Below are 12,427 nucleotides of genomic sequence, written 5' to 3'. Positions count from 1 at the left end.
TTGAGTTATAAACATGCTTTATTGTAATAGATAGTGGACACTGAGAATGATAAAGTAAATGGACTTGTGAACAGATGATAAGGGGAAAAAAAACAAAAACAAAAAACAAGGCATCCCCAACAGTAAATTTCAGAGTCAGAACTGTACAACCAGGCAATCATCAGGAAAGGGGATTCCCGGTGGAATAGTGCAAGATAGGTGTGCCCTTCCCATGTAGTTATCTATAGAAGGAATTCAGGGGAAAGGACCCCACAGATTCAGACCCCCCGAGTGACCAACCCAATGCCATGATCAAATGTTCCCTCCATCCAGGTATCCCAACAATCAAGTTCAATTTAAAGCATACTCCCACAGTGTTCACTCCAAGAAGTCAGAGTGAAATAATGGAAACGTGAGGAACTGAAGAGACTGGTATTGCCCCTTGGAGAGGCTAGCTATATGTGTCTGCATCATTCCTTGCTGGGGGTACTGTTTTCCCGCATAGTCTTCATTATCCAGTCAATGTAGTTCTTCACCTGTGTGTAGATCCCATAGGTCCCACACTGGGGACCCCAGGACACCAGGCCAGCTACATAAAATTTGGGGTTCTCCTCATTGGGGTCCTGTAGAGCTAGGGCCCCACCACTGTCCCCGTCACAGCTATCAACCCCTTTCTCTCCCCCAGCACAGATCATGTTCTCAGTGAAAACGAAGGTATTCACATCCACTTGGGAATTTTTGGGTTTCACCTGCCGGCACTTTGCTAAGGAGGTTATGGGCAACCTTGCCCCTCTGAGTTTGTAAACATGATCTTTTCTCTCTGTTCGACCCCAGCCTGAGATCATTCCCAGGTCTCCCTCTGAGGGGTTATACGCTGGGGTCGTGCCTGGCAGGCAAATGGGGGAGACAGTGGGTCCCATTTTCACTGGGTCTTTCAGCCGCACCAGCGCAATGTCATTGTCAAAATTCTTTCGTTTGTTTGGGTCATCTAGGATTTTCCAACCCGGATGAATAAACACCTGGTCAGTAGTGAGCATCTGGGCTCTCATCAGAGCTGAGGTACCCACTAAGGTGGACCCAACATACATTGTGGGGTCTTTGTTTCCCTCCACGACGTGGGCAGCTGTCAGCACCCAGTACTCATCAATAAGCGCCCCACCAGCTCTTGGGTTTGAGAAGAAGACTTGCCAGGGGAAACTTCGAATATTTACTTCCGATCCTCCAAATATCCTCTGCTTTCCAGTAAAAGGCTCACTGGGGACTCCACAGACTAGGAAGGAAGAAGAACAAGGTGGGGAGGGGGCAGGAAAAAGATGCCGGCCTGCAAATCCTCAAATCACTCAAATACTTTTACCTGCCAGGGAGATGGCGTTTCCTTGCACAATATAAACAACCCTGTGTTTGGTCAACCATCTCAGTACCTGACTTATCCTGATCTTATCTGAGGACCAAACATCACCCTTTGGCCAGTGCCACATAGAAAGCTCACAGGAGAGGCTAGTTAAACTTGGCCAATGCGTGAATTACTAGTGCCTCCCGCTAGCGACAGCTTGACTCAAAGGCTCTGCAGAGGCACACTTCATTCCCAGGCTCTGCATGTAAGGTCAGGGGCCCAACTGGCAGCCAGTGATGGAAAAACAGTCTCTGGAAGTCCTTTCCCCCCATAAATGGTGGAGAAGTCAAGCCATCTTCCTTCTTCTAATGCCCAGATCAAAACCCTTTTCGCCTTCTTTACTGAAGTCCTAAATGCTGTCCCCCCTGAGTCCCCCCTGAGTCCCCCCTGAGTCCCTCCTCCTAATCCACAGGTCAGCCTGGGAAGTGATGGTAAAGAGAGTGTTCCCTTCTTTCCTCTTGCTCTCTCTGTCTGCTTGACTGGTTCTAGGCATGGTCCCTTTGCCATGACCCAGTACAACTGAAATTGAATTTTATTTCAGATGAAGGTGATTTACCTAAAGTCCTCACTGATCAGCCTGAATGGACTCTGATTTCAGTATAACAGGCTTTGGACTCAGACAGACCTGGATTCAAAGTCTGGCCCTTCCACTGATTAACTCTGAACTTATACTTAATTCACTCATCTGTAAAGTGGGACTAATAATGCATACTTCACAGGGCTGTTGCAAGGAATTAGCTCAGTCCCTAGTACTAAATAACACTGGTGTTACCATCAGAATCATCATTATAATTCTGGCTTTGCCTAAGTCTCTTCTACTCAACTCTGATCTGCCTGCAACCCCTCATTTCTTCTATTCCTCTATATCCTGTTGCCATATAGACTTTTTTCTTTTTGAGGTGCTGGGATTGAACCTGGGACCTCGTATGTGGGAAGCTGGCACTCAACCACTGAACTACACTGGCTCCCCTAAGTTGGTTTTCTCATTTGTTTGTTTGTTTGCTTTGTTTTTAGGAGGTACCAGGAATCAAACCCGGGGCCTCGTATGTGGAAAGCATGCACTCAAGCGCTTGAGCTACATCTACTCTTCACCATATAGACTTTTACTATAATACCTATTCTATTCAACTAGTCTTGTCTCTGAGTATTGACTCCTCACTCTTAACTCTCCTGTTTTAGCAATTCTACATCCCTTACTGCATCTACATTACCAGCCCTAACTGGCCCTGACTCTGACACCCTGTCACTGTCTGACTTTTCCATTCCTTTCAGCGGGCCTGAGGGAATTCCCCCAAGGCTCTGGCAGGCCATTCCCCAGTGTTGCTGTCACTTCATTGAGCTGGACTCTGATAGCCCAGAACTTCTAACTCCTTTTCCAAAGGTTACAGCTACTTCCAGAAGGTGACTGCCCACTCACTGGCACTCAGTGACAATCTGTGCCCAAGCCTGAGCCCTGATTACCTGGAACACATTTTGGCAGCTCTGTGCCCAGCTCCTCATTCACCCAGCTCCCATTGCCAGTGCAGCGATACGCCCCTGGAATAGCAGAAGGGACACAGGACAATCACCACCATGTCTTCTCTCCTCCATTCCCTCCTTTCATTCAGAGCCTCTGCTCGTCTAGGATTTGAGGAGGGGGTCAGATCAAAGCAGCTAGAAAGGACGCTTGAGAGTCTCCCAAGCAATCCCTCTGGCCTCATCATGCCAAGGGAAGGAAAGGAAGACCCTCCAAAGCAGAAGGTAAAAGAGTTCGGTAGAGACTGAGAAAGTGCTTCAAATGGAGGGTGGGCAGCATTGTGGGAAGTATTGTCTCTCATCCAGCCATTCATCCAGCACTACCAAGGCCTATACATCATGAGAGCCAGCATTATAGTATGGTTCTTTGAAGCTGGAAACTTTGTTCCTATGGGTTTTACATGAAATAATTCATCAAAAGCTGAATGGCCCTATAAAATGGATGTTAAGTGAGAATTCCCGCTATAGCTGGGAGGCTGAGCTAGGTGATCTCTAAGATTCCCTGTGGATTATCCTAGAGTACTCCATATGGAAACCGTATCCTCAGACTAAGCCAAGAGAATGAACAGATGCCTGTCCCATCACCTTCATTTCTCTCCACCCTCTCTCCAATCTAGGAAGACTATGCTAATCACCCTCCAACACTCTTTCTGCCAGTAAAAGAAACCTACCACTTCCTTCATTCTGCATGTAGTAATATGGCTCCTCACAAGTGTAGTGAGTGACAGACCCAAATAAAGTACTTTCTGGATCTTTAGCTTTACCATGGTGAATGGGTTCAGGAGAGCCACAGTCCACAGCTAGAAGAGGAAAGCATAAGAGTGATGGTTAGAACAGCTAGTCCCTCCCAGGAAGAGTCACTGGGCCAGTTCCACCCTCCCAGCCATATTTCTCCTCTTTCCCAGAGCCACATCCATAAGCACACCTGGGATGAATCTCCCCACACCATCCTCTCCGTGGCCATGCCCTCCAACTGGCATCAACTCTCCAGCCCACTGAGACCTGCCAGTTCTGATGGCCTCTTGAAGGCTACAAGGAGGAACCTCATTCTCAGGGGTTTGTGGAGACCCCTCTGGAAGCCAAGAATGTACTCCATGGGGCTATTAACTCTACCATTCCACTGCCCATCTCTCTTTGGAAAAAACCTACTAGTCTGGCTGGTCATAGACCAGATCAGGGCTGGGACTAGAGAAGCCTCCATGACTGGCTTCCCTTTGGAAACCCAATCCATTCTTTCATAAGCCTAAGAGGAAACCATACATTTGAATCTAGGTGTGAGCTTTCAATTTCCTTTGAAAGGAAAAAAAAAAGTCCCCACTCTGAAGAGATACGTACGTTGACATTTCAGTTTGGAATTACTCCACTTTCCATTGTTTTGACAAGTAGAGTAGAAATATGTTGAGCCAACACTTCCCTGGAGAATAACAGGCATCATTTTAAGGAGAAGCATAACTTACATGGGAAATAAAAACCAAAAATGGAATCTATCTCTGGCCTTGGATCAATAAGGAAGAAACCTGGGGGACATTTTAGTAGAATGTCCAAAGCACCCAGGAACTGGGGCTGAAAGACAACTCCCCTTTCCCAGGAAGCCTGAAGGCAGAGAAAGAATACCAAGGTGGCCAACAAGGCCCTTGACTCACAAGGAAGGACTGAAGATCCTGAGCTGTTCTGCTTATTGAAAAGATGTTCTACTTTGCTCAAACAAGGACATGAAGTAAATAATTGGACTGTTCCATGCTTATCCTCACCTGGGGTCAGGAATTAGGAAGAGGCCCTAAAAAAGAACTTTACCTGCACAACTTCAAACCCATCCTGACAGGTTATCTTCACCACATCCTTAAACACGTATTTTGCCTTCTCGGGCTCCCAAACAGAATTGGCCATGACTTCTTTAGGACAGGGAATTGCTTGGAGAGGATGGAAGTTGGAAGGAAAAAAAATTACTGAATAGTTGAGGAATCTCCATTCTATTTACATAATTCTCACACTTTCAAAAATCTTTCAGTTGTACTCAGTCCTCAGGTCTAACATTCCAGTATGGAATATATCTAAAATAATATGGTATTACTAACTAATGAATCCCAAGTTGCCTATATTTCCAACTCCAGTTGAAAGATTCCTAGAGGTTGAGGTATTATTAGCAACCATTGACAGGTTTAGATCTTCCTGAGGACATGGGGCATCTCAGGATTGCTATCTGCACAACAGTCTACATGTTTTGATTCTATATTGTCCAGGAACTTTGGTACCACCAACCAAAGAGCAACTTCTAGGATACTCACGATCTCCATGGTAACGAAGTTTCCAGCCCTTTTTTTGCCCTGATTGGTCAGTTTGGAAGATGATATCAAGAGCATTACTCCTTGTTTCTATGTTTAGTGGTCCAGGGAATCCATTACCACAGTAAGGACCAAATTGCTGATCTCCTGCAATGAACTAAAAGGAAACAAAATGATGAAATCAGAAGAGAAACAGAAAAAGCTACAGGAAGGAAGTAAAAGGGAGGAGATAAAAGTAAGGGAGGTAATAAACGTAATATAAACTAGGAAGAAGGAACAAAAGGGAAATACGGAACAGAAGGAAAGATAATTTTGCCTTCAAGGAGAAATCTCTTCATGTGAATTGGAGGAAGAAATGAATCATCCAGCACGCACAACTAAACTGTCAGGGCAATTCCCCCAAGAATCGACTGGTTCCACATCAAAATCTTCTCTCCGCATAGTCACCACCACTTGGAACCCCTTCTCCAACAAGATCTGGTATTCACACCTTGAATTCTCCGGGTATGGATTAGGATAATTGGGACTTGCAATCTCACCAATCAGTGTAGTGAATACATCTCCACTGCAATTGACTAAGGGAGAAAAAGAGAAAGGAGGGAATCAAATACAGGATTAAGCAAAAGCATTCCTGCCCTCTTCTATGATTCCTTCTCTCATGAACTGACAGTGCATCATTCAAACAAGCCTGGCACGGTGCTCTGACTGGAGCCCACATGCACCAATTACACACGAGTAGGTCTCAGTAGATATATCCAGTGCCTACTGGGTTTTTATCACTTTGCTTATGGTAAGGCATTTCATGGCTATGAACAGCCCAGATGGACTCCTCACAGGCATCTATTTCTCTTCCTTAATTATCTAACCTTATCCTGTAGCCTTGTCTCCCCCTCATCTTCTGGCTCCCCCTCAGCATATGGATAACTCAGGACAGAGATCAAATCAAAGCTAGAGTCAAAAATCAAAATGGAAGCATGGACAAAGCCACCACTGTGGACTCAAACTTCCAAATTCCAGGGGATATGCTCCCCTCTTGATGCCAAGCTCACCTCCACAATTCCTCATATCGTCATGAAGGAAGTATTCTGGGGGGCAGGAGCAGTAGTAGCCACCAATAAAGTTGTTGCAGAAGTGGCTGCAAGGGACATCTGCAAACTCTGTGCACTCATTTATATCTAAAAGGGTAGAGAAAGACTGAGGTTGGGGACAAAGACCTAGAAGGAAAAATGAGGTGAAACCCAAAACTACAAAGGTAAAAGAAAAGGACAGGCCTGTTGCTTAAAGCCCTGAACCACATTTCAGGATGGTAGTATTCTACATTACTCCTACATAGTGAGATTCCAGAGTTGTGTCCTACAATTGCACAGCTCTAAAGGAGCTCTCAACACCCCACCCTTGACCTTCCTCATACATTATTCCAGTGCCAGAGGCAATACCCTGCAGGCTCACCATCATGGTGATATCTTCTACCAGGAGGAACAATTTGTACATTTATTACTTTGTATGATGTTGAAACATCTGTCAAATCTAAACAATGGTTGGGCTTTATGAGATGTTCTAACTTCATTTTAACCTGGAGCTAGGTATAGAAGAATATAGAATTTGACTTGTTGCTATATATTGAATGGGTTTGAATACCATACACTGCCTGTGAGATTCTTGGCAAGTTATTTAACTTTCTAGTCCAAACTTTCCTTATCCTTTTATGTTTGTCAATAATTAGGCCTACCTTGAAGGGTTGAAGTGAAGATTGTATCAACATAGGTAAAATCCTATTACCATGTGCTGTACCTAGTGGTTCTCAATAAATCACTTATTTATTATCTATTATTATTATTATCACCATTACCACTAAGATGCTCATGTGTTTGAATTTCACAAAGGCAATTCATGGAGTGACCTAAGCCAACAAGACACAACAATACAGAATCCTCATTCATTGCACTGCTCATTATATTTTCCTGCTTCTAACCCTTTAGCTGTATCAGTAAGGCATAGACAGAGCATGATATGTACCTACGGCAACATAGTATGCAGCAAAGCCAGTGAAACGCTCTTCATTGGAGAAGTCCGACTGGAAGGTCACCTGGAGTTTGTTGTATGGGACTTGAAACTCTTCTACAATTGGGGAATCAGGATTCTTACTGGCCCTCTGTCCACAGAGTATCCCTTCTTGACGGCCTCCTGACATTATCTAAAAGAAGAGTCAAAACGGAGGAAAAGGTATGGAGATCAAAGAGAAAGGGATGGAAAGGGAAGGACATTTGCCTAGGACCATCCAACCCAAGTCATTGAACACCTGTGGCATTCCACTCGACCTCCCTCTCACCCATCACCCCAGCCCTAATCTTCTCTCTCTAATCTTTATCTGCTGATAATATACCTTCACTGAGTCATACGCGCAGTTCTCTGACAGTTCTATGTCCAGATGTGTGAAATAGAGGTGAATCCCGTACCCTTCTGGAACTTCTATGTCCCAAGATTTTTCTATTTCATTGGGGTATGCCTGAGGATAGTTAGGGGACAGGATCTCCCCATACATGGTAGGTTCAGCAGAAACCCATGCCAAAAGGGAGAAGAGAACAATGCACCTGAAAAACAAAGGCACAGGGAGTTGGGTGACACAGGTACCAAGGACCTAATGCAGATTCTAGCATTTGTCACAGAGAGAAGGGGGGGGGGGAAGGGAAAGGGCAGTCAGCAGGCCGCAGGGGAGAATACAGCAAAAAGTCCTAGGTCAAACCAGATCTGAGAAGTTTTCTCAAGAAGATGAAGGGAATGGAGTCCGTGTCCATCTCAGTAGGGCCTTGATGACTTACCACATCTCTGGCAATGTGTCCATCCCTGGTCAGAAGCACGCCTCTTGGTCCTGGCTCACTGCACCTCTGGACTTTGGAGCTAACGAGGTGGCAGCCCTGGCTGTATTTGTCTGACAAACACGGGCACCTGCTTTGGTAGTGAGGGGTCACCTGGGGTTCAGGTACACCTTCATAAGAATAACACGCACGTTAAACAGAACCATGTCCCCCATTGTCACCCCATGACACCCATCCGTTCATGCCCTCCCAGGTCCTACTTCATTTTCTAGACTAGCACTAAATCGTATCCTCCCATTGCTTCTCTGGACCTCCCCCCAGTTTTTCTCCAAGGGTATGAGGACCTTCTCCCAGTTTTCTTCTTCCTCTGTTCTCCTGCCCCCAAGAAAAACTTCTCATTTCCACTCAGGTTCTCAGGTGTCTTTGCCCATCCTCACCAGCCTCCTAGGACAGACCTCCCTCCTCTTTTACAGTGACTCCCCTTATCACTTCCAGCCAGCCCGCTTTACCACCTTTATCCTGGCACACACTCCTCTTGGTGCTCCCAGAGCCTCTGATGGCCACTGGGAAGGCAGTAACTCGGGAGAAGGGCTTTGACAGAGGAAGTGCTGCCTCCCACAGAGAAAGGGTGGGAAAGGAGTAGGAGGGTGCAGCCAGATGACAAGAAACATAAAAGGAAAGAAAAGGTATTCCCCCAAATTCCTACACTCATTTACCAGGATTTGTTTTCCTTTACTAAAAAGACAAGTTATCTTTCCCACAGCTCCTGGAAAATCTTGCCAAAATAAAATGTTTTCAACCCTGAAAACAGTAGTAAGGATCCGGGTGATGTGGGGATGGGTGGGGTCAACCTACAAGAAACAGGTGGTCCATCGTCCGCCCTCTTTTTGTTCTGCTCCTTCCAGCCCTCCATCTTTGCCCCCAGCCTTCCTACGTGGGCTTCTCCGCCTTTCTTTATCCCCTCCCTCGAAGCTCTGCTTTTCGTCTTTAACCTTTTTACCTTAGAAGCTGAGGGGCGCAGGAGGGCCAGTCCCCGCTCGCCAGCCAGCGGACATGCGGGGCAGCCCTGCCGGCTCCCGGGAGAACAGCGCGCTCCCCTGCACGCCCCTCCGCCGACTTCCCTGGCCTGGTTCTGTTCAGATTCTCTCCCCGAATGTGCATGTCTGAAATTCCCTGCCCTAAACAGAGGGGGCTGGGGGACCACGGCACAGGGAGCGGGAACTCAGGCTTGATGTTGGAGCGCCCTCTGCTCTTGAACTGCATCCTCCTCCCAGGCTCGGGACGCCTCCATCCAGGGCTGCGGGGAAAACGGGAGGAATGGGGAATTTCACTGATTGCCTAACGCTCTTTTTCGGCCAAAGGGTGTGTTACAGGGTTTTCAGGGAAGTCAGGTGACTTGTGGGAAAAGGAGGGGTTATAGCATGGGGAAGAAGCCAAATGCAGAAATTCCAGCCCTCCGGCAGTTACCAGTCATAAATTAAGGGAGGGTAGTTAGCGGAAATGCAGGTCATCTCTGCCCTTAAAGTAAGTTTAATGGCAGGATAGTGACTTCAACCCAGACAGGTTAGTGTGGGGTGATGCTTTTTTCCTCTTCCTAAAATCCCTTCCACATCTCCAAGCATCTAAAGTCCATCCACCAATCAAACTCCAATTCAAATATAACCTGCAGTCCCTTATCCTTTACCCCTGGGGCTAGATGTGTTCTGAAATTCAAAATTGTATAGATTTTGAAAAAGCAATACAGGGAAGCGTATGTGGCTCAAGCGACTGGGCTCCCGCCTACCACACCGGAGGTTCCAGGTTCAGTTCCCAGTGCCTCCTGAAGAAGGTGAGCTGGCATGACGCACAGGCGTGGCGAGATGACCCAACAAAGAGACAAAGAGGAAAGACAATGAGAGACAACAAAACAGAGAGCTGAGGTGGCTCAGGCGATTGAGCACCTTTCTCCCACATGGGAGGTCCCAGGTTCAGTTCCCAGTGCCTCCTAAAGAGAAGATGAGCAAACACAGAGAGCACACAGCAAATGGACACAGAGGGTGGACAGCGAGTGCAAACAACAAAGGGTGGTGAGGGGAAAGTAAAAAAAATTCATCTTTTAAATGAATAAATAAATAAAAGGCAATACTGTGCATGGGCCAACTCTTAAGTAGTACTTTCTGAGGAGCTAGGTAACATGCCATGATCAAATGGTAGTATACATTTTGATATTCACAGTAAGTGGAACAACTGAAGACTCTAAACTACTATACATGGGCGGCGGACTTGGCCCAGTGGTTAGGGCGTCCGTCTGCCACATGGGGGGTCCGTGGTTCAGACCCCGGGCCTCCTTGACCCGTGTGGAGCTGGCCCATGCGCAGTGCTGATGCACGTAGGGAGTGCCCTGCCGCGCAGGGGTGTCCCCTGCGTGGGGGGGCCCCACGTGCAGGGAGTGCGCCCTGTGGGGAGAGCCGCCCAGCGTGAAGGAGGGTGCAGCCTGCCCAGGAATGGTGCCGCACACACGGAGAGCTGACACAACAAGATGACTCAACAAAAAGAGTCACAGATTCCCATGCCACTAACGACAACAGAAGCGGACAAAGAAGACGCAGCGAATGGACACAGAGGGCGGACAACTGGGGGGGCGGGGGGAGAAATAAGTAAATGGATAAATCTTAAAAAAAAAAAATCCTCCTCTCTTTAAAAAATAAAATAAGGGAAACAGACTTTGGCCCAGTGGTTAGGGCGTCCGTCTACCACATGGGAGGCCCGCGGTTCAAGCCCCGGGCCTCCTTGACCCGTGTGGAGCTGGCCCATGCGCAGTGCTAATGCGCGCAAGGAGTGCCATGCCACACAGGGGTGTCCCCCGCGTAGGGGAGCCCCACGCGCAAGGAGTGCACCCATAAGGAGAGCCGCCCAGCGCGAAGGAGGGAGCAGCCTGCCGAGGAATGGCGCCACCCACACTTCCCGTGCCGCTGACGACAACAGAAGCGGACCAAGAAACAAGACGCAACAAAAAGACACAGAAAACAGACAACCGGGGGAGGGGAGGGGAATTAAATAAATAAAAATAAATCTTTAAAAAAATAAATAAATAAATAAAATAAAATAAAATAAACTACTATACATCAAGTTCTGGGCAGGTTTTGCTGCTGAAGCAGGCTAGTAAGATAGGGAATTAATAGATGGATCTGGAACCCAGCAAGAAGTCCACGTAGACGTCAGCAACCCCAAGATGGCTGCCGGAAGACCCTCCCCAAGATTCTGCCACTCGGAAGAAGACTTCCTCCGGAAGCCAGAAGAAGCCCCAGAGACTCCCCAAGGACTTTATCATTGGGCCCTCCTGGGAGATTGATGGGGAAATAAGCAATCAAAACAGTAAACAGCTGGAGCTCCTCCCCTGCCATTAGCAAAGGGGTGGGATAATTAATAGTTCAAAAGCCAGGCGCAAGGCCTCAACGAGCTCTCTTGTTCTGTTGTGCTCTCTTGTCTCTGGACCCAGACTCCAGCTGCCTTCTCCCCTGCTTAGATCACCACACAAGTAAAACCTGGGCATTTAAAACCCGTAAGGGGAAATCGTAGCCTGTAAATCAGCCCTCTTACCACTTTTCAGCCCCTTCCTCTCTACCTGGGACCACTGATCTGTTGTATTTTCCCATTTCTCCTCCCTCCCTACCTAAATAAGTTGCTGGCCTAACTCACCCGATGTGCTCTTGAAATTCATTTCTCCAGTGTAGTCAAAGAACGTAAACGAAATCTGGTAACACTGCCAAATGAGTGTTGGTGCGAAATTTGAGAAAAAAATAACAAAACATTGTGTTTTCAGAGCGCTTTGGAGTTTAGAATTGCCGATAAGGGGCTGTGGGCCATAGTGACTCTTTCATGTCCCTTGTCACTTTCTACCTTGAAGTTTAGGGATCACATTCCAATAAGCCCATTGATTGATGATGCTTCATTATTTTCCCTGCCACTAGGAATAAGAAAGCTGCCTATTTAACTATGACTTGCCATTGATGCCTCCTGATTTCAGAAGTGTTAAAAGTGTGGGGGGAAATGCATGCTTCAGAATTCATTTGTGTGCATGTCTTACCTCTGTGCCTGGAATCAGAAGGCAGGTTTGAGTTTTAGCTCTGCCACTTACAAGTGCGGAGGATTTAGGCTTCTTTCATAGAGGTATAAAATAGAGGTAGTATCAGTTCTGCCTGCCCTATGCGGCTATTAGGAGGAGTTAGTGAAACAGTGATGGTGAAAGAGATTTGCAAACTATGCTGCCAAATAAATGTACGTGCTGAGAGAGAGAATTACGAACCTCTAAGAGTCTCTGAAGGCAGGATCTGGGTCTGATTCAGCTTTGTATTCTCTACCGTGCCTAGCAGTGTCACACGTATGGGACAGGTATGTCATTCTTTTTGGCTGCCCAGCACTTGAACCCCTTGACCCCATTTGGGAAGTTCCTCACTGTATCA

At 46.9% G+C, this 12,427-nt stretch overlaps 1 protein-coding gene across 1 annotated transcript; it reads right to left on the bottom strand.

The window, feature by feature from the left end:
- C1S (complement C1s) lies at positions 1-9,356 on the bottom strand. The gene is made up of 12 exons (XM_004448476.5): positions 8,986-9,356; positions 7,989-8,155; positions 7,553-7,760; positions 7,186-7,363; positions 6,219-6,344; positions 5,545-5,744; positions 5,173-5,326; positions 4,682-4,797; positions 4,223-4,301; positions 3,559-3,687; positions 2,834-2,908; positions 1-1,249 (listed from the first exon to the last, which is right to left on the bottom strand). Exons 2-12 carry the CDS (start codon positions 8,009-8,011, stop codon positions 450-452), a joined length of 2,088 nt encoding a protein of 695 aa, XP_004448533.2. The 5' UTR covers positions 8,012-8,155; positions 8,986-9,356; the 3' UTR covers positions 1-449.
- Between the last annotated feature and the right edge of the window lie 3,071 nt (positions 9,357-12,427).

The sequence above is a fragment of the Dasypus novemcinctus genome, chromosome 20, assembly GCF_030445035.2.
Source record: "Dasypus novemcinctus isolate mDasNov1 chromosome 20, mDasNov1.1.hap2, whole genome shotgun sequence".
Classification (NCBI taxonomy): domain Eukaryota; kingdom Metazoa; phylum Chordata; class Mammalia; order Cingulata; family Dasypodidae; genus Dasypus; species Dasypus novemcinctus.
This window is presented reverse-complemented; position numbering and strand designations above follow the sequence as displayed.